The sequence below is a fragment of the Rattus norvegicus genome, chromosome 2, assembly GCF_036323735.1.
Source record: "Rattus norvegicus strain BN/NHsdMcwi chromosome 2, GRCr8, whole genome shotgun sequence".
NCBI lineage: Eukaryota > Metazoa > Chordata > Mammalia > Rodentia > Muridae > Rattus > Rattus norvegicus.
In genome coordinates, this window is record NC_086020.1 from 28,098,210 (window position 1) to 28,118,633 (window position 20,424).

At 45.1% G+C, this 20,424-nt stretch overlaps 1 protein-coding gene across 9 annotated transcripts in view; it reads right to left on the reverse strand.

Annotated features, from left to right (window-relative positions):
- Pde8b (phosphodiesterase 8B) overlaps nucleotides 1-20,424 on the reverse strand; it is a 234,210-nt gene that overhangs the window by 88,369 nt on the left and 125,417 nt on the right. For 4 of the 9 annotated variants that reach the window (XM_063281702.1, XM_063281701.1, XM_039102163.2 and 1 more), the window contains exons 2-3: nucleotides 17,784-17,840; nucleotides 187-377 (exon numbers count right to left, since the gene is read on the reverse strand). In XM_063281702.1, coding sequence (XP_063137772.1) covers nucleotides 187-377; nucleotides 17,784-17,840 — 248 coding nt within the window. Of the gene's footprint in view, nucleotides 1-186; nucleotides 378-714; nucleotides 802-17,783; nucleotides 17,844-20,424 lie in introns of those variants that run through there. The other 5 variants (XM_008760670.4, XM_017590817.3, XM_006231811.5 and 2 more) reach the window with 3 other exon arrangements.

Genomic DNA, 20,424 nt, shown 5'->3' on the forward strand with positions numbered 1-20,424 from the left:
GTCTCCAAGTTTGAGGATGAGTCCAGCTGACACCTTTAAACTCAGTGCAGTTCAAACGTGCAGAAATAGGAAGGTGGGACGCCTCTGTAGGAAGGGGCTGCAGTTCAGGGTCAGTGCTAGGGACCGAAGCTGTCTACAGGAATGAATTTAGAGCAGACGGGGGTGGGGGGTGGGGGAGGAAGGTACCTGCACACGGCTTCTGCATCAAAGTTACGGGTCTGCCTGTGATCGATCACTATAATCTCATGATGCTTATCCAGAAAGCATTCGAGGGCCGACTCTGGAGTTCGAGCAATGTTGCATCTGTAGCCAGCTCTGTCACAAGCCCACCAGAAGCCATCGCTCTGGCTATCTTCTTTTGCAAAGATCAGCAGGACCTGAAACAGAGAGTAGAGCCCTTGAACTGAAACCCGCAACCTCGGAACCACCTTGGAAACAAGTCCTGGGTACACTGGCTAAACACAGGACTCCCGATGAGAGCTGTCAGGTTCAAGTCCAGCTCCTCCAATAATCCCTGGGATCTCCAAACAAGCTACCCCATCTTCCTGGACTGGCTGGGGTCCACTTGGGGGCGGGAGGGACAGAGTGAGATGCAGGTAGGTACTCCATCGTTCTAGTCAGGCTCGGGTGTTGCTGGCTGTGGCTGGAGGTTCTCTTCAGTTAGACCTATTTTTAGGTGGGGGAAGCAGCAAAATCCTTGCCAGGGTAACTAACGTGGGTTACGCAGGTTACATGATGATTCTCGAGTATACGCATCTGGTTCAGTGCAAACAACATTTGCTTCCAAGTCCCCGGAGGCTCTCTGCACTCAGCACTAGAACAGCTGTAAAGACACAGAAACTTCAGAGAACTGACAACAATCCGAGAGATTAATTTAAACATCCACGCTCTTGCCAGCATGGGAAAAGGCTGAATGTGAACTGTGGAGCTGGCACGCAGCTGAACGGAGGACGATCTGCTTCATTGCGTGATTCTTCTCAGCCTTCCTGGGCCTAGGAACCCAGAGTCTCTGGGAATGGGGATGCTAGGGGAGTCTCATCATCGCTGGAACCTATTGAGGGTCTAACTTGTGCACTGGCCAGTCCTGTTTTCCACCATGTTCCCGTGCCCAGCAGAAAGCTGGTGCTTACAAGCTGCCCAGTAAAAACTTGAGGGTTGAGACGGTGACTACTTGTAGGGTTTTATAAGAAATATAAGAAGACTATTTCTATTTTGTTCTTGAGAGAAAGGGGGTTGCTATCAGGCTCCAGCCAGCCTTGTATTCACAGCCCTTGAGCCTGCCAAGTAACTGGGATTGCGGGCAGGCAGCACTGTAAAGGGCTTTATTATTCTCGTAGTAGGAGTGAGACATCCCCAGCAATATGGCACCATGCGAAAACATGGTAATCAAAGACTCTGCTAAGGGATGTCATACTCTCCAGCATTCAATTCTGGTTTAAATAATTAGGGGTAGAACAGTGGTCTCTCTGCGTGAAAGGGCTTTCAAAGCAATACCCAAAATGATGGTAGAACGCCCAAAATGTTTTTTGTTATAATCAGAAAGGAAACAAGCCAAAGTGCCCAACAGCTACCGTTGGGTTTTAAAAATGTCTCATTACTCGAACATTAGAAACCCACAGGGAAGCAGACACAAGAATACAATGAATTTCACTCACCCATCAATCACTTTCGGCAACAGTCAACTACTAGCCAACATGGGTTTGCTGTATCCCAGTGATTCTCAGCCTCCCTAACGCTGTGACCCCTTAATACAGTTCCTTATGTTGTGGTGGTTCCCAACCGTAAAATAATTTCATTGCTACTTCATAACTGTAATTTGTTACTGCTATGAATAGTAATGAAAAAAGTCTGATATGCAAGGCCTGGGGGGGGGGGTCACTGTATCTGTGTGTTTGGCAAATCCAGTTAACATACCCAATCCATACACATCTGTTAAACAGAAAGAGTCATTCGCATAAGTACAAAACTACATTTCTATTTGATACCTAACCCTCCCCTACCAATCCCTGAACATCAGTAATATGCAGCTATACACATCAATCATCTTACGTGCTCAATCGTTTCTCAAATACCATGCTTCCAGAAGCAGGATAATACCTTTTTTCAGTATAATTTTAACATTTTTTTCAGTCCATGTTTCAAACCATCTGCCGGAAAACATGGGCCAGCTCTATTTTCTCATTCGAGCCAGGGTCTATCACTCTTCAGTCTGGGATGTTCCTAGGTCCCTAGGTCCTGCTAGAAAGGGGCAGGAGGTGGTTCTCCTGAGAGAAGTGAAGGGTACCTCCTTGTGGGCTATAATAGAAAGCCTTCAGACCAACGTGTTGCTACAGCAAAGATAGCAAGAATATCAGGTAGAAGCTTGCTTATGTAAAAGTCATTAGCACACATAAAACTCAAGAAGAAGGATGACTGAAGTGCAGATGCTTCACTCCTTCTTAAAGGGGGGAACAAAAATATTCATAAGAGGATATATGGAGACAAAGTTTGGAGCAGAGACTGAAGGGATGGCCATTCAGAGCCTGCCCTACCTGGGGATCCAGCCCATATACACACAGCCACCAAACTCAGACAATATTGCTGATGCCAAGAAGTGCATGCTGACAGGAGCCTGATATAGCTGTTTCCTGAGAGGCTCTGCCAGAGCATGACAAATACAGAGGTGGATGCTCGCAGCCAACCATTGAACTGAGAATGAGGTCCCCATTGGAGGAGTTAGAGAAAGCATTGAAGGAGCTGAAGGGGTTTGCAACTCCATAAGGACAACAATGCCAACCAACCAGAACTCCCAGGGACTAAACCACTACCCAAAGAGTACACATGAACAGACCCATGGCTCCAGCTGCATATGTAGCAGAGGACGGCCTTGTTGGACACCAATGGGAGGGGAAGCCCTTGGTCCTCCCTTCTTCAGGCCCTGCTACAGGTCCCAAACAAGCCCATTCACTTCATGTCTTTTTACATAAGACTGGAATGCCTCACTTTAAAAAAAAATAGCAAGAGGCATCATTCTACATTTTTTCCTGAATACTTACTATATGCTTGATAATTAAAAAGCTCATTTAGTGTTACGTTGTTGGGCAAAATATAAACCCCTTGTTTGTCATGGCAAGTAACAAATAATGGGCAATATACACACTGAGGGACACCTGGAAGGCTAATAAGTGATAAATGCCACCGAAAAGGAGGCTCTGGAATGGGTGCCAACCAGCAAGGAGGTAGTTGGTGTCTGGAAGTCAAACTCTCAGACAGAACTCGGTAAGCCCCTAAGACAGTGGTTCTCAACCTTCCTAATGCTTCAGTTCAGTTCCACATGTTGTGGTGGCCCCCCAACAATGAAATTATTTTCGTTGCTACTTCATAACTGTAATTTTGCTGCTGTTGTGAGTCATAGTGTAAGTAGCTGTGTTTTCCAGTACTCTTAGGCAACCCCTGTGAAAATGTCAGTTGACCTCCGAGGGGATGGAGACTCACCGGTCGAGAACCACTGCTCTAATGGTCTGTGACTGTGCCTGGAGTGTCTGAGCAGTGTGACTGAGGAAAGACGGAAGGGTGGGGAAGGTCTTGATTGAAGCAGAGGCTACGTGAGGCCATCCAGGCCAATTTACAGACAAAAAGGAGGAGTGCGGCTGCTTTAAATCGGGAACCTTATTAACCTTGCTGTGACAGCCAGTTTTGGTTATCAACTTGGCTACATCTGGAATCGACAAAAGCCAGGCAGCTGGGCACAACTGTGAGTGATCATTTGAACTAGAAAGACCAACCCTAAGTCTGGGCCACATCCGCTGACGGCATAGGGCAATCGGAAGGAAGAAGCATTGGCTTTTCGCCCGCTTGCCCTCACTGTTGCTGACGAGTCCATGTATTCTGAGGCTAAAACATTCCACTGAAGGTATCAGAACCCACTTCTCAGAGGCTCCAGCGTAGACTGGAGGCCAGCAGCCCTCTAGAGATTCCTAGGGGCCCCACTCCTGACTGGAACTGCTGAGTCATTCAGTCTGAGCCCTTGGCTTCTCTATCAGGAGACAGCCGTGGTTGGACTACTCAGACCACAGCCTGGTAGCTGCTCTAATACGTTCCCCATGTATATCATTCTGACTCCATACTGACCAGTCCAATAGGAACCCAGGACTACTCTCTCTTATTGGACCATGCTACAGACTACAACTAATCTCATTCATCTCACAAGTCCTTACACAAGACTGGAATGTTGTTCCACTCCTTGAAAAGATAGCAAGAGGTATTATTCCAATACCAACCATGAACTATATACACATAAGTATGTGTACATATATTAATATGATGTGAAAAATGTGGGTTTTTTTCCCCATTCTATCAGTTCTGTTCCTTTAGAGAGCTCTGATGCACACGCCTTCCTCATGTTTTGACTTCTGAGTTTTGATGTTGGGGAGACAGTATCTCTCAGAGTTAATGAATTCCTCCTCGAGATGAGAAATGACAGCCCAGGTGTTCAGCATGGAGCACCTAATTCCTTTACCTGGAAGACTCTCGGTTGCTGGGCCATTGTTCTCCTGCCCTAACCAGCCCAGGACCAGACATAAACTAGAAGCAATCCCTGTGTCCACAGCCAAAACAGCCCAGACAATTGACCAGTCTTGCCAGACTTAAACTTGCACACCACGCCTGCCTTGTTTTCTTCGTGAAGCCACAGGAAGACTTCTGCAACTGTCGCTTCTTGGTTCCTGGGACTCCTAAGCCTGGGGTGTGTCTGAATGGTCCTGTAGGTTTGATATTCCCCTTTCTTTTAGAAACTTTAAGGACATATTTTTAATGATGTATTAGTGTACCTGAATAATTATGACATTTGCATTTAAAACATATTTATATTAGAAAGGCACTTACTAGAAAATTTCTTTGGATAACATTTAAAACTTTCCATTTATAAAAAATTGATTTAGAAAAATCAACTCCAAAGCAAAGTAAAAATCCATAGATTTTAGAGTTAAAAAAAACAAACCAAAACACTATAGCAACTCCTTTGTAATGTGCTGGCCCAGCTCTAGAAAACCATGCCTTCTCCAAGAGAATGGTGGATCCAGGTCACCAGGACTAGACTTTTTGTCCCCATCTCCCAGATCATAGCTAGTCTCAGGACAATCTGTTTCCAGAAATGTGGATTCCGAGAACTGAAACACAGAGCATAGTGACTGGGACCCATGGCCACTAATAATGAAGACATTGGAAGGGAGGTTTGAAGCTCTCACTGCCTCAAAGGAGGTCCTACTGTCACCACCTCTGAACCATGGTTTTGCAAGCCTTTGGTGGACTGTACAAAAGTCCTTACTCCTGTATGTGTGTGTGTGTGTGTGTGTGTGTCTGTATGTGTGTATGTGTGTGCGTGTGTATGTATGTGTGTGTATTTGTGTGTGTATGTATGTGTGTATATGTGTGTATTTATGTGTATGTATATGTGTGTATGTGTATGTATATTTGTGTATGTGTGTGTATGTTTATGTGTGGTATGTGTGTGTATGTATGTGTGTATGTGTGTGTGTATGTTTATGTGTGGTGTGTGTGTGTATCTGTGTATGTGTGTGTGTATGTGTGTGTATGTTTATGTGTGGTGTGTGTGTGTATCTGTGTATGTGTGTGTATGTTTATGTGTGGTGTGTGTGTATGTTTATGTGTGGTGTGTGTGTGTATCTGTGTATGTGTGTGTATGTTTATGTGTGGTATGTGTGTGTATGTATGTGTGTATGTGTGTGTGTATGTTTATGTGTGGTGTGTGTGTGTATCTGTGTATGTGTGTGTGTATGTGTGTGTATGTTTATGTGTGGTGTGTGTGTGTGTATCTGTGTATGTGTGTGTATGTTTATGTGTGGTGTGTGTGTATGTTTATGTGTGGTGTGTGTGTGTATCTGTGTATGTGTGTGTATGTTTATGTGTGGTGTGTGTGTATGTTTATGTGTGGTGTGTGTGTGTGTATCTGTGTATGTGTGTGTATGTTTATGTGTGGTGTGTGTGTATGTATCTGTGTATGTGTGTGTGTATGTGTGTGTGTGTTTATGTGTGGTGTGTGTGTGTATCTGTGTATGTGTGTGTATGTTTATGTGTGGTGTGTGTGTATGTTTATGTGTGGTGTGTGTGTGTATCTGTGTATGTGTGTGTGTAGTATGTGTGTGTGTGTACGCAATACTAGGAACCGACTCAGGAACACACATACACTACACGAGCACTGCCACAGAGCTTAGTTCCATGGTCTTGCTGATTACCCAGACTTCCTTGAATCATATTCTGGAGCTGTGTGGCCCCCCAAGACCTGGTTGCTCCAGAGACGAGTCTGCACGCAGACCCGGGTGAAGCTGTGTGACCTTGCCCCCATTTCTGATTGTAAATAATGATGCCGATAGCCAACAGCTGGGCAGGAGAGACAGCAGGTTTTAGGAGTCCCAGGATTGGAGTCGAAGGAAAAGGAAGAGTGGAGGAGAAGGAAGAGAGGAAGGAAGAGAGTCACCATGGGTTAGAAGTCAAGAAAGCATGGCCCTGAGGCTGGCCATTTGGAGTTAAGAGCAGCACAGACGGAGCACAGTGAGTAATAACCCGGGGTTATTGATAGGAAAGTAGATTCTAATAGCTTAGAGAGCTGAGATCTGCCAGCTTTTGTGCTGCATAAGGTCTATTGTGAATAAAAAGGTTGTGCTTGTCTTTTATGCAGGAACTGAGTGATGAAGAAGGGGTAGAAACTCCAGATTGCGATTAAAATTTCCTACCACAGTAAACGAACGCCATCTTTCTGCACTGGCCTCTGCCAAGTTGGGTTGTGTCCAGGTAAGAACACGCAGGAGCCTCTTCCATAAGGTAGAGGCAGATCATAAAACAGCCAAGGAACAGTCCGGATATGCAGAGTGACCCTCGAAGGCTTCTGTCTTAAACTTGCGATCCTCCTACCTCAGCCTACAGAAGAGCTGGGATTATGGTCTACATCACCAGACCCTGCTGTACTGAAACGTTTCTTACTCACTTACTTTTGAGTAGAAGGCTGCTGTGTTTGCGAACTTTGAAACATAGGAAATACAGCCCAAATTAGCTTTAAATATTTATAGACTCATGGTCATCTGTGGATATTTAAGGACTGTCCACAAATACAAGTCTCAGACAATGATTCTACAAAATGCACTTCTTAGAATTCATCGTTAAAGGCAGGTAATTGGATTTGTTCTGTAAGTAGAAAAGGCAAGATGGCCGTTCCACTTACTCCAAACATAATAGTCAACATTCATCTAAAGAATACTTATCTGGCAACATAGCATGCAAAGTGTTTAAGGACTGGTATGAAAGAGAGGCTGGCGGCTGCTCCTCGGTCCCTGGCAGGGGAGAGAGGTTAGAGAGAGAAGGCGACAATCAAACCACTCACATGTGGTGCCAACAGACAGAGCAAGTACAAAGATCCAGCCCCAAGGGGAGCAGCAGAGGGAATAAGTTTGGTGGCAGCAATCTTACTGCTGTGGTAACCTCATTTGCTGTGGTCTCCCTGATGCACGAGACCATGGAAGCTAAGGAAGACGTGGGCTGACCTCTTTAATTCTGGACTGACCTCTGCCACGATGGGTTGAACACAACTCAGGGCAGCCTCTTCATAAAAATGGCTGAAGAATGGTCTGCATAAATGCTGTGACCTTTGAAGGTTTCTGTCAAAACCCTTATGAGGTTTGACTTGTCCTAAACGTATAGACAATTGCAGAAAGAATATTTGTCAGCACGCTGTAGCCGAGAACGCTAGGAACGCTGAGGTGTAATGTGCTGTCTCTCAAAGCTTCTCGAGAACAGCTGAACAGTGCTGGCCACCTCACAGCCTCAGACGTCTGACAAGGAGGTGGCATCTTATCTCAGCCTTGACACACCGTCCTCTGTAGGCCAGTGTCACAGCATCCCTGGAAAACCTTTAATGCGTGTGACATGTTTGGCTGGCCTCACCTCCTGTGTGGCGCTGCCATCCCCCTCCTAACATCAATATATTGTATTCACACTGGATTACGTGTCTAGCGTCCCTCAAAGACAGCAGCAGCAACGTTCTCCCTGGGCAGCAATGTCTCCCGTAATTCTGTTTTTATTTGAGTGACATGTCACGGCGCCGTCACTTTTGTTTATTGCCTTGCGCCTGTTGGCCCACGCCTCCGTCACTGATCCATTCTCGTATTCGGCCCTGTGGTTTCATCTCGGAAACACAGGAGGCAAGACAACAGCACACTTTGCTGTCAGTGTTCTGTCTGAGCGGCAGATGGACAGGAGCGGACGATGGAGGTTTTGAAAGAGTGACATGGACAGTCACCGATGATGTGGTGCACGATCTGTGGGCTGAAGAGCTATTGGCGAGGCCCGTATAATTACATATACTTCCTATAACTATTCACAGTTAAGACACCCAGTAACTGTGCTCTGAAGTAACGGGGCGGGGCTAAAGGTACTATACATGGTACACCCTGGGGCGGGTACCTGCACTGCTTTTAGAGGTAACCACAAAGACCTTATTTGTCGCCAGGCAAACAACCGCTCTCGTTCTCATGGAACTTGGCCAAAGGCTTCTTACAATCATAAAGTTTCATTTGTTGTTCACCCTAAGCCGGAACAATGAGATAAGGATTGAGCCACGGCTGGGAGAGAGGCTGCTGGGAGAGGCCACAGGGGCTGTGAGGGGCAGTATCTGCAGCTGAGGCCACAGGCCACAGTAGTCCCCAAGGTAGCAAGGGACCCTGGGGGATAACACACTCAACTACAGTCCCCAGGCCAGGATGAGTGACTGCCCCAAGTAGTACAGCAGGAGCCCGCCCCACCCCACCCTCCTTCAGCAACCTTCCTTGCCAGCACATGACACATTGCCTTTCCTGAAAACCCTAGTCACAACCCTGAGAAAAAACTCATAAGTATCCTTGTAAAGCAACCAACGGTCTCTTGCTGATAATGGAACTATTTTTTCTGAGGAAAAGAGGTAAACAAAACTAGCTTGTCCCTGACCTGAAGATGGTGTCAGTGTTATGATTTGTGTTCTTTCCTTGTTCCATTGTGTGTCTGCACACATGTGTGTGTGTATATGTGTGTGTATGTGTGTGCATATGCATGTGCATGTGTATATGTATATGTGTGTATGCATGGGTGCATGTGTATGTGTGTGTGCATATGCATGTGCATGGGTATATGTGCATATGTATGTGTATGCATAGGTGTATGTGAATGTGTGTGTGCATGTATATGTGCATGGGTATATGTGCATATGTATGTGTATGCATAGGTGTATGTGTATGTGTGTGTGCATATGCATGTGCATGGGTATATGTGCATATGTATGTGTATGCATAGGTGTATGTGAATGTGTGTGTGCATGTATATGTGCATGGGTATATGTGCATATGTATGTGTATGCATAGGTGTATATGAATGTGTGTGTGCATGTATATGTGTGCGTGTCTATATATGTGTGTATACACATTCGTGTGTGTATATGTGTGCTCGCGTGTGTGCCTGTGTATGTGTGTGCACGCATGCAGTGTGAGTACAAGTGTGCACACATGTGTAGGTGCACTTATGTGCTCTTACATGCCCAAGCGTGATGTTAGGAGTCATCTTTGATCAGTCTTCCACTATAATCACTGAGGCAGGGTCTCTCAATCAATCCCAGAGTTCACCAATACAACCAGTGTCACTAGCCAGCCTGCTATCGGGATTCCCAGTTTCTGTCTCTGACTGGAATTCCAGGTAAGCCCACTCAGCTTTTCCTCATGCTTGCTCTGCAAGCACTCTAACCACTGAACTACTCTGGTCTGTGCTCTTTCTTAGCAAAGGTTTTTTCTATGTGTCTCCAAATAGATTCTCAACATCTATACTGAAACACCTGACTTTTAGTATAGTTTCTTGGATTGTAAAGCACCTCTAGGTGGCACAAGGAGCCTTGGAAGCATATCAACATACACAGGTCACATAAGATGTACCCGCAGGGCACTAATTCATTAGCCAATTTGATTTGAGGGCGAGCCAATCAAGGGTCAGGGTGGAGTACTGCCCCAGGACTTGCTATAAGCATTACTAGAAAAATGGTGTAGGGGAGCTGGAGTTAGAAGGGAGCGTCCTTTCAGCCAGCCATTATATCCAGCATAGTTGAGCATTCTCTTACCTAATAGCCCTTCTGTGACTCTTTAAATGTGGTCACCGATATCAATTTACAGACTTCATGTTGGATGATGAGTATGAGACATATTTATAGCTATACAATTAACAAGGTGTAATCAGAGCCTGACCTAGGTAGAAGGCAGACTTTGATACAACAGGAGGGACAGATAGGAAGGAAGGCACCCCTTCCCTATGTCTCATCGCTATGTGGCAGTCAGCCACAAGGCCATGTGCTCACTCACATATAGAACCCAATATAAGCCAGGCACAGTGGCTCATGCTTGCACCCCCAGCACCGAGGGGTGCTGCACCGAGACTAAAGAGACTCTTATCTCTCCACTTCCTCCCAAGTTTGATCGGTGCACCTAATTATATATGTGTGTATACCCATATAGAACAATGTATACCCACATAAACATGGAAGAGTACTTTTTGAGGAATCTTGTTTGCTAGGAAAAGCTTAGGTCACTCCAAGTTCATTGGAAAGCTCACTGTGAGGGGAGCAAGGACAGGGCTCTAAGTAGAGGCACGTAGATTCTACACACTGGGGAAATAAGTGTGCTCCAGGCATTGACGGAGAAGAGACTGCTTGGTTTCCAGACAGTGCCACACTGATATGAATTTACTGCTTCATAATATTCCCCTTACGTTTTATGTTCTAGCCAAGATTGAAAACTACAACTTTGTTGGTGAGTCACATCCGCTCACCCAGGAGAGATGTGCTGCACAGCTCACTCTGGTCTTCTAGCTCATTCTGCCCTCCCTGTGCTCCTGGGAGCATTGTGTGGAATGTCTCAGCCCCATGGGAGCATTGTGTGGAATGTCTCAGCCCCACACTCCACATCCCGGTGTCCCCTGGTGAACTCGGAAATGCACTCCCAAACGAAGCTCATACTGAAACACTCTTATCTCACCACTTCCTCCCAAGCTTGATCGGTGCACCTAATTAGTATTCTTGGCATTGCAGTGAAGACACAGAATAGATATTTCCCTACAAGGGGCATGACAAAACAGAAATGGAAGCACTGGGACATAGCTTCGTGTTTCTGAGACAGTTACAGAATCAGCAGCAGAAAAAAACAAGATCCATGACTAGCTAGCCACACCTCTGCAGCTATAGGCTTGGAATCTCTGTGGCCAGAGAGCATCCTGCCATCTCCCTCTCTACTGCATAGAGGCTCGTACACAGTAGGGACTCAGATTCTTAATCTCTTATACATTTTTAACGCTTTAAAAATAACTTTTCTGTCCCTCCCTCACTCAGAGGGACACGTGTGTGTGTGTGTGTGTGTGTGTGTGTGTGTGTGTGTGTGTGTGTGTTTATATATGTGTGTTAAGAGATGTGCACAGGAAAAGCAGTAGTCAATGATGAATGTCTGGTTGTGTTCAATCTAGCTTCCCTTAATTTTGTGTAAATCAATATTTATTTAGTGTGTGTGTGTGTGCGCGCGCGCGCGTGCGCATGCACAAGTGTGTGCCTGCATACATGCTTGTATATACCATGACTCTCTTGCGAAGGTCAGAGGACAACTACTGGAATTTAGTTCTCTCTTCTCTGTATGTAAGAATCAAGATCCGGTTCATCAGGCTTGGCAGCAGGCACCACTACCCACTGACCATCTGACTACCCCCTCCAGCTTGCTTGCTTTATTTATTTATTTACATTTATTTATTTTAGAAAAGGTGTTTCCCTGAACCTAGAGCTCCGTAGTGCTGTTAGACTAGAATTCCATTAAGCTCCAGAATTCTTCTGTAGTCTACGGCCATCATGCTAAGACTGCAGGCGTCCGTCATCACCATGCTCAGCTCTGTGTGTGGGTCCTGGGGATCTGAACCCAGGGCCCCATACATGAGCAGAAGCACTTTGTTGAGGGAGTGACATGGGCAGCCAGCCCCTATACACACTCTCACCTATGTACATCTTGGATCACTTTGGGTGTGCCGCAGCAGGAATAACATCACAGGCCTTTCTCTGGGCTGTGCGTTCACACCATGTGTTCTATTACGTTGAAAGACTAAGTACTAATCGAGGTGTATATACTTGGCCCCGGGTGTGGCACTATCAGAAGGTGTGCCCTGATGGAATAGGTGTGTCACTGTGGGTATGGGCTTTATGACTCTCATCCTAGCTGCTTGGAAGTCAGTCTTCCGCTAGCAGCCTCCAGATGAAAGATGCAGAACTCTCAGCTCCTCATGCACCATGGCTGCCTGGATGCTGCCATGCTCCCGCCTTGATGATAATGTACTGAACCTCGAACCTGTAAGCCAGCCCCAATTAAATGTCCTTTATAAGACTTGTCTTGGTCATGGTGTCTGCTGACAGCAATTTAACCCAAACTAAGACACAAGGATATTATTGTTTTATTTTAAATATATCAAATATAGTCAATTCAAAGGTCTAGACCACTGTTTTCAGCTCTGGAGAAGCAGCTATAAAATAGTAGCTTAATGTTGCGAAGGATAAGATCTTATTGGAAAGGACAGAAATACAATGTAGCTTGAGATGTTGTGACAAAATTTGACTGCTTAGCGTGTATAACATATGCATGCATGCATTACATAATATAAAATCTTATCGGAATGAAAACTTTGGCTCATCAAAAGCAAGTTATGAAAATGAAGAAAAGAGCCACCAACCAGGATACATTTTTTTAAATGTTGAAGAATTTGTAGCAAGTATATATAAAGAATTACATCTGAAGAGGTGGTTCAGTGGGTCAGTGGGTAAAGTGCTTGTTGTAAAGCTATGGGTGCCTTGAGGTTGTAGCCTCAGAGCCCATGTAGAAGCTAGTCTCTGCAGCTCAGCTCTATGGCTCCAGGGTTGCAGGGCAGGGAGGAGTGCATCCTCCCGCTCAGTCTCGCCTAACTGGTGAGCGTATACTAAAGCATAAAGTGGAGACTGGAGAGGAAGACACCTGACTTACACCAGAAGCCTCCACAGGTATGTCCATTTACACACATGTGCACATAAGCTTACATCACACACATATACATATACACATGTACACACACATGCATGCACATACATGAGCACACACACATATACACATGTGCATGAGTACATACATGTACACACGCATATGCACACATGCATGCATGCATGAGCACACTAAAACACACACACACAGACATTTAACTCAACATCTTTGAAAAATTAACCCAGTCTCAAAAATGAACAGATTTAACCAAATAGAAAAGAAAATATTGAAATAGCCAAAAAGCAAATCAAAAAGGTTTTCATTGGCCATAGACACACATAAACCTCAACTACGGTTGTCTAAGTACCTCATTCTACTAAGGTGGCTGAATTAAAGATGCCCAGCACAGCTCTGAGAGTAACCAAAGTCTCTCATGCCTTGTAAAAACGTAAAATGACACAACTTTAGTAAAAGGTGTGGAAATACCTCTAAAAAGCCAGTGTTTTCTCTCTCAGTGCTGATAACCAAGCCCAGGGCCATATGTAGGCTCAATCAGGGCTCTGCTCGTGCGTTACGTTTCCAATTTGGAGGGTGGAGGGAGGAGGAAACACTAAACACATCTTGTTCTTGAATTCATTAGGCAAATTTTTAAAATTTCAGATTTGGAAAGAAAGAATGATTCCACGATTTTACACATAAAAAAAAAATCCCAAGGACTCTATAAAATAGAGACTGTATGGGGGCAGGCAAGATGGCTCGGCAGCTAAGCGTGACTGCTTCCTAAGTTTGATCCCTGGAACCCACAGAGTGGGAAGCTCCTGACAGTTGTCCTGTGGCTACACACACACACACACACACACACACACACACACACACACACACACACACCATGGCACCTGTAGACCCTCCTGCCAAATAAATAAATATTTTAAGAGGATTTTATGAGCTCATAAATGAGTTCATTAAGGCCATGGGCATTAAGATGCCCAAGACCATCTTGAAAACTAAGGATCAAGTCGGTGACAGTGATTCACTTCACAATTTCAAAGCTTCACATAAAAAGATAGACACTGAATTCAATTCACAGTTGGTTGGTTTTGTTTGTTTGTCTGTTTGTTTAGTTCAGTTTTTTTTTTAAGATCTTAAAGTGTGTGTCTGAGTGTGGGTATTTGCATGTGAGTAGAGAACCTGCAGAAGCCAGAGGCATTGGATGGCCCTGTAGCTGGAGTTATGTGTACTTGTGAACTGCCTAATATGGGTGCTGGGAACTGAGTTCAGGTCCTCATCTCTCATGCCCCTGGTTGTCAAAGGTGCCAAGACAATGAGGTAGCAAGAGTATTCTGAACTAATGTTGCTGGGACAACAGGGCAGCTCACCAGAAAAGAATGGAGCCAAGTTCATACCTCCCACTTCAAGGCTAATTCAAAATGGATCATACAGCTGAAGAGAAAGGGTGAGATCACAGAACACTTAAGATAAGGCAAAATAACCACCCAGGACTTCAGAGTCCACAGGAATCTGAAGATTCCCCAGTATAACATCGGAAGACACCTAATGATGAGGAAAAAATGCAGAAGGTTGCTTATGATATGCTTTTTGAATAAACCTTAAAAATATTCAAGGACAACGTGAATCTCACAAATGCACGCATGTATACAAGGGTGAGTATACAAAGTTACAGTGTTCAGAGGGAAGGGAGGGAGCTAAATACAGGGCTAAATCAAAGGCTTAACTGATGTGTGCAATTGTTGCTTTTAGGGGGAAAGTTCTCTGAAACAAACAGGGTATAATGTTAATATTTGATAGACGCTAGTAGAGTAGTTTATAGTTTGGCAAATTACATTCTTCAAAGAACAATACATCCTTATCATGAGCCTGTATTGCCAACGCAGCCAGGAGCAAATGGAAGTGAATGAGATGGACCTAAGCTTGAATTTGTCCCCCAGGACACATTGTGGACGGCTTTGGGAGGAAGCCCACAATATCAGCCCCTGTATTTACCTCTGTGCTGCTTTGATTCAAAACTGGAGTTCAAAGTGTGCGCCCTTAGAACGGTTACTGGAATTTTCCTCTTGCTCATCTTCTATGCAAATAACCGCAGCTTGTGTTTATTCTCCCCTTTGCTCCTAAATCTGTTTTCATCTAAACTTCCCAAGCTAAGACTCTTCCTTTTGTTTTCCTTTCCCTAAATCTGTCATTTCTTTCAAACAACTATAAACCATTATTTTTCCTCTGCCTGTAACCTGAGCAGCACATGTCTAGCTCAGTTTATGCTATCATCTTCTCCCTGGGTGGGGGGCCTGCGTCGTCACTCATCCCCAGGGCAGCAATGGTTTCCAGCCGCTGACAAGGACAGCTATTATGGAGCAGAGGCACACTGACTCGGGACCAGAGGGCTACTGCATACAACGATTTAAGCTGTGGGCCCCTCCCTTTAAGCTTCTGTGGTGAAGAAGGTCCAGAAGGGGAATGGGCTGAGGGAGTCAGAGCCATTAAGTGGTCAGTGCTAGATCTGGCCAGCACTGCAGGTGCACGTTCTCTCTCTCTCTCTCTCTCTCTCTCTCTCTCTCTCTCTCTCTCTCTCTCTCTCTGTGTGTGTGTGTGTGTGTGTGTGTGTCTGTGCATGTGTGTATCTCTGTGTCTCTATATCTGTCTCTCTTTCTTTATATCTCTGTGTATCTCTAGGTCTCTGTCTCTGTCTCTCTCTGCCTCTCTCTCTCTCTCTCTGTGTATCTCTGTGTCTCTGTCTCTCTGTCTCTCTTTCTCTATATCTGTCTCTGTGTATCTCTCTCTTTCTCTCTCTCTATCTGGTTTTTGGAGACAGGGTTTCTCTGTGTAGTCCTGGAACTCATTCTGTAAACCATGCCCGCCTTGAACTCACAGAGATCCGCTTGCCTCTGCCTCCTTAGTGCAGGAATTAAAGGAGTGTGGCACTACCACCCAGAATCAATCAATCAATCAATCAATCAATTAATTAATTAATTAATATATTTATAATTACTGTTATATGTTGGATAAGTAACTATTTTCTAATGATCTTGGTCCATGGCTCATGATAAGGAGAGGAACCGAGACATTGATATTTTTCCTTCTTTTTGTTATCTAATTTTTAATTTATTTTTATTATTTATTTACTTTTTTAGATATATTTATAATCATAATATTTATCCCTTGCATCTCCCTCCAAACCCTTCCATATACTCACCCTTGCCCTCCTTCAAGCTTAGGGTCTCTTGTTTTTCAATAGTTATTGTGTTATATTACTGTTAGGTCCCAAGTGGGCCCCCTACCCTCCAAATGGCAGTGCAGCTGATAATGTGGTAAGTGACAGACTAGGCTTGGCTCTGGCTGAGTCAACAGAAGGATTGCTGGTGGATAAACAAAAGCCTAAAACCAGCATTGCTCAGAAACGTGGGAAGCAAGTTTCTGTTTGTTGGGAAGAGTCACTGTTTCCCTTGTCTGCCTCTCAGCCTACAGGCAGTTAACTTCTCTAATGCACACCTGTGGTACACATCAAAGTCCTCACACTTGTTCCTGGGCTCTTCTGGCCCACAATCCCCCAGCTCCCAACTACTCTAACTTCCTATTCCTATTTACTGGCCTCCTCCTGCCACAAACATACCCCTTAAGAACTACCAAGGCCTTCCCTACCCTTTGCTGTTCTCTGTACCCCAAAAAGTCACAACAGTTTAAAATTTCCCTGTAAACATTTCTTTCTATCCATGAAGCGATCCAATTTGGTGGTTTCCTGGACCCCTTGCTTATGACTAATCAATCATATGAAAGTTTTCAGGGCTGACCATAGATACCCAGTCGGTGCGCTCTCCCAGAGACTATCTCTCCTGCTCTCAGTGTTCCTTGGTTGCCTATGGTTCCTTGGGTAGTGTTGAGGCCTCATAGGCATCCCCCAGGCCACCTGGGCAAGTCTATTGTCATTTTTGTTGGTGAGATTATAAGGTGTAGCATCTGATAGTCCTGGGAGACGCGCTCTCAGCAAACTCCCTGTTCCTCAGGTTCTTATACCCCCTTCCGCTATTTTATTAGTGAACTATAGAAGAGAATGGTTCAGCCATTTTTATGTATCAACAAAAATACTGATCAACCAAAAAAAAAAAAAACTACCTACATTTTACTGTGTCCACATCATTTCCACTCGCAAACAATAGTACCAGATGTCACTACTGAGCGTCTTCCACAGACAGCATGTGTTCTACGATGGCACGCAAGGTGGTTTGGTTGCACTGAGAGTTCTCCCTGAGAGAAGAAATCTCATCCAGGGGAAGGAAACAATGTATACCAACTCGTACTGTTGAAGAAGTCAGCAAGAGTCACACCTGGCTGTGGCTCTCGGCAAAGCCACACCCTTCAACACACAGCACTTCCTCCCTTTCTGTGGGCAGCAGGACGTAGGGCTGCTCTTCCCCACAACCTACTGGACAATTCTAACCATTACATTTGTACTCAAAGTAGGGTGGTATTTACGTCCTCGAAAACCAATCTGAGTTTTGAAGAATGATACTGATAAGCACAAACACATATATAATATATATAATATATATATAGTATGTGCATATGTTTGTGTGTGTGTGCATATGTGTGTGTGTGTGCATGCGTGTGTGTGTGTGTGTGTGTGTGTGTTTGGGGGCAAAGATGGCTACCTGCTGTTAATCCAAAAGACTGCTCAAACACTACTCATAAGCACTGTGCTCCAACAGCAAAGTCCCGCTGAAGACAGAGACATACCTGGATAGGGTCCTGTGTCAGTCTCATGGGCCCAATGCGCACCTCGGCAGAAGACACCTGCTAAATAAAGGACAGCACGTGAGAAGTGTCACAGCTCCAGAACACGGACTCCAAATCCTTCCTCACACAGTAGAGTGTATTATGCCGCTTCATAAGTGATGGAAGGCCCTAACTGACCCAGAGACAAGTTAGGAACCACCCTACCTCATCCTTTCCTACCCGATTATGAGACTCTATACGCTGCATGTGCTGGGGATATCTATAAGGCTGTATCTCCAATGGTAAGCAGCAGGCCTTTGGGTTAGTTTCTCTTCAGACCCAAGACTTTTTATAATAAGCATAAGCTATTTTATTGGCAAACACAGTGAGATGGTTTCTTACTGAGCACGTACTATATACTAGGCAAGCCATGATTATAGCTACACTATACTCCTATCCCTACTGACATTCTGAAATTCCATGGAACATGCTAGAACACAGCTACTGATTCAGGACTGCCTCTATACTCAACACCGTTATTGTTTTAGGTTTTGGCATGAGGGATGAACAGCTAATCCTCTCAGCTGAGTACTCTGGATACCTCAATCTCAGTGGAATTCCTCAAGGGGACACAGGGATACTGCACCAGGACCACAAGAGGCTAGCCTAGGCTCCTTGAGTGAGACTGGAGCTCCCCACTGTCACAAGCCCATCTACTTGCCTCTGGCTTCAGCAGAGAGCAAATGGGGATTTTGCTTTTAGCTGCTTTATTTGGATTTCCAAAGATGGCTTTTCTCCGAGTGAATTTGGCCACAGGTCTTTGCCTCACCTTCATATATCCAATCCCATTTTTCTCTAAGTGGCTGCGGTGCCTTGCTACCCGGAAGCTTTTCTTGCTTGAAACACACTATCTTGGTCCCTTGTCTACCTGAAGGAGCATCATAATTCATGTGACCAGGGACATGCCAATGACCTATAGCTAGAGGAGGCCTGATCCATTAGAAAACAGCTAAGTACAACTATGATGGGGATGTAGCCAGTTGGTGGAAGTCTGAGATGAGGCCTTGGGGTCTAGAACTACCCAAATGGGCCCAATGACTGACGGCCATCCTCAGCTACCTAAGTCTGAGACCAGTCTGCAGTACATAGGATCCTGCCTCAAAATCCAAAACTACACAACAACAACAACAACAACAACAACTCCAGGCAGATTATAAATTTATTTCAAAAAATCCAAAATATTTCATCTCCCCTCCCCCATTCTTAACTCTGAGCTCTCAAGCTGTGTTTCCCCCTCCAAACTGTCCCCTATTCTTTTCTCTGTTGGGTGGATTTTTCACTTCAGACATCATTGTTAGGAACTATGGCCAGTAGCAAACACCCAAGAGAGAAGGCTCTGCATGTAAAAGCTTTCCCACACAAGCCTAACGACCTGAGTCTGATCCTCAAACTAAAATACATATGGAAGAGGAGAATGTCCTCCACAAAATTGTCCTCTGACCCCCACATGTGTAATGTAGCACTCGCTGCAAGTGGTTGTACACACACTCACACACACACACTCACACACAACTCACACACTCACACACACTCACACACTCACTCACACACACTCTCACACACTCGCATACTCACACTCACACACACTCACACACACTCACACACACTCACACACACTCACACATACACTCACACACACTCACACACACTCACACACACTCACACTCACACATACACTCACACACACTCACACATATACACTCACACACTCTCACACACACTCACACACACTCACACACTCACACACACACTCACACTCACACACACTCACACTCACACACACTCACATACACACTCACATACACACTCACACACACACTCACACACACACACCCCAAATAAATGGAAAAAATAAATATAGAGTATCAAAGGTAAAAAGAGCTTGCTTTGGGAGGCTAAGAGACTAACAGGAAGGACCTGAGGAGCCCCCACAAAAAGAGAATTTGCCCCTCTTTGATGCACTGTCCCACATGCTTTGGCAAGTCCAATCAGGCACATGAGGTGTGGCCCTGCCAGCCTTCCTCAGTGGTGGGAGGCAGCTAGTTCAAAATCCACCAGCAGATAGTATGATGTTTGAGAACATTTCCTACCTCTCTGTCCCAGGCATTGTGCTAAGGTGTGGTTTTAACAGGAGGCCAAACAATAGCCATTTTAAAGGTGACACCCATGCTAGAAAGTACTACTTCCTGCTGAAGACAGGAGAGACCACAGCTTTCTCATTCAGCCACAGAGGTCCCCAGAGGCATCTACACTTTGTCCTCTCCCTGAGCCAACTCGGCAGGAAGCCAGACTAAATCTCTGTAAGAAGATTGTAGAGCCAGGTCCTGGCCCAGGTTTCTAATTGTCCCTTACTTATCCCCTCCCTTCCAGCTCCTTTTCAGTGTGCTCCTACCCAGGTCTGTTACTCTGTCTCCAGCTTCAGTGCCTCAGTTTACCAGTTCCTCTAGCAATGACCCACACTTCACTTCGTGTCTCTTGTCTAGTCTTTCTTAGTCTATGTTCTGGGTCATCTGGTCTTGGCCTCGCATATCCCAAAGAGGTCAGTTGTCTCAACAGAACCTGGCACTGGCCCTTGCTGGCCCTTTGGGATATCCCAGGCAGT